Source organism: Chrysochloris asiatica, unplaced genomic scaffold (assembly GCF_000296735.1).
Source record: "Chrysochloris asiatica unplaced genomic scaffold, ChrAsi1.0 scaffold00146, whole genome shotgun sequence".
NCBI lineage: Eukaryota > Metazoa > Chordata > Mammalia > Afrosoricida > Chrysochloridae > Chrysochloris > Chrysochloris asiatica.
In genome coordinates, this window is record NW_006408664.1 from 1,212,710 (window position 1) to 1,214,603 (window position 1,894).

The following is a 1,894-nucleotide window of genomic DNA, read 5'->3' on the forward strand; positions in this document are numbered from 1 at the left end:
GTATAACCCTCATACCAAAACCAGGGAATGACATTACTAAGAAAGAAAACTATAGACCAATATCCCTCATGAACATAGATGCAAAAATTCTCAGCAAGAAATTAAATGGTTGATGACACAACAGAATCAATGGAAATTAAAAGGATACCAACAGAATCCTATGAAAAATTATACTCCAATAAATTTTAAAATCTAGAATGGCAAATTTTTTGTAAAACATGACCTCCCAAAACTAACACAGACAGAAGTAGAAAACTTAAACAGACCTATAACAAAAGAAGAAATTGATCAGGTTATTTAAAAATTCTAAGAAATAAAAGTCCAGGCCCAGATGGCTTTACTGGTGAACCCTACCAAACATTCAGAGAAGAAATGATGCCAATTCTACCCAAGCTATTCCAGAACATAGAAAAGAATGTAAACAATGGCTCATTATTAATAGATTCCAGTTCTATCGATGCTGCACTTTCAAAAGAAGTTGAAAAAATGGGAGCAGTTGTCATGATGCCCCAGTTTCTGGAGGTGTGGGAGCTGCTCAGATGGGAAGTGACCAACAGGAATACTGCAGATATAGAACTTCCAAATGGCAAAGAAATCAACTAAATTTCAAGACTGTTTTAAGCAGGGGGAAAAAAATTAATAAATTACAGGGTACTCTCAAAAAACTTAACATAGCTGTGCATTACAATGAAAAAAGAAAAATCTGAAAGATTCAGTAAACATTAACATAACAGAAATGAAAATGAGAAGAAAACCCACACAAAAAAAATGAACTTAGTGTAGAAAATTATGTGGCACAAAGAATCCAGCAGCACCACACACACACACACACACACACAAAAAAAAAAAAAACCACACAGAAAAATGATAGTGATAAGATCCCCAAAATAGGATGTACCCCAGAAAGCTCCTCCCAGGTCTGCCCCTGCCCCAAATATCCTGAGTGGTTTCAAATAACAAAAACTGACAAGTTTCAAAGGCTATATGTCACAAACAATATTCAATTGTAGCTGCATGCTCAAACCCAACATAACAAGAATATGCCCAGACAGCCTTGGAAAACAAACTCCAGGTGCCAGATTACAGAGACGTGTTGTGTTCCTTCATTACAAGAGAATAACCTTGCTTTTTGCTTCTGTACCTGGCTTGCTCCTCCTCCCCTGAAGTTTTAGCCTTTTAAGCCACCCCAACCTGCAAACCTTAGAGAGCTTGCTTTAGCCTGTTTGCAGACGCTGATCAGCAATAAGGACTCTTCATTGCCAACTCTGTGTCTCTGGTGCGGTATCTCCAATCTCGCTCTCAGATTCTCAGGTCTAACAATAGCAATCAGTTCATATAACTATTGATAATTATACTGAATATAAATGGATTAAATGTACCAATCAAGATACAGAGAGAGCAGAATGGATAAGAAAACAGGATCTTGCTGTTTTTTCGCAACGGGTTTGCCGCCAGAATACAGGTGTTGGTGAAAACCATCGCAAAACCTAAACCAAAATGGGAAAGGAAAAGACCCATATCAACATTGTCGTTATTGGACACGTCGACTCCGGCAAGTCAACCACTACTGGTCACCTGATCTACAAATGTGGTGGAATCGACAAAAGAACCATCGAAAAATTTGAGAAGGAAGCTGCTGAGATGTGGAAGGGCTCCTTCAAGTATGCCTGGGTCTTGGATAAACTGAAAGCTGAACGTGAGCGAGGCATCACCATTGATATCTTCCTGTGGAAATTTGAGACCAGCAAGTACTATGTGACCATCATTGATGCCCCAGGACACAGAGACTTTATCAAAAACATGATTACAGGAACCTCACAAGCTGACTGTACTGTCCTGATTGTTGCTGCTGGTGTTGGAGAATTTGAAGCTGGTATCTCTAAGAATGGGCAAA

The 1,894-nt window shown here is 38.8% G+C and overlaps 2 protein-coding genes across 2 annotated transcripts in view; one reads left to right on the forward strand and one right to left on the reverse strand.

The window, feature by feature from the left end:
• The window catches only part of PM20D2 (peptidase M20 domain containing 2), a 65,057-nt gene extending 63,578 nt beyond the window's left edge, over positions 1-1,479 (reverse strand). The window contains exon 1 of the mRNA XM_006870661.1: positions 1,450-1,479. Within this exon, the coding sequence (XP_006870723.1) occupies positions 1,450-1,479 (30 nt within the window). The remainder of the gene's footprint in view (positions 1-1,449) is intronic.
• Positions 1,480-1,497: 18 nt separating this feature from the next.
• LOC102840878 (elongation factor 1-alpha 1-like) overlaps positions 1,498-1,894 on the forward strand; it is a 5,679-nt gene continuing 5,282 nt past the window's right edge. Inside the window, exon 1 of the mRNA XM_006870662.1 lies at positions 1,498-1,889. Within this exon, the coding sequence (XP_006870724.1) occupies positions 1,498-1,889 (392 nt within the window). The remainder of the gene's footprint in view (positions 1,890-1,894) is intronic.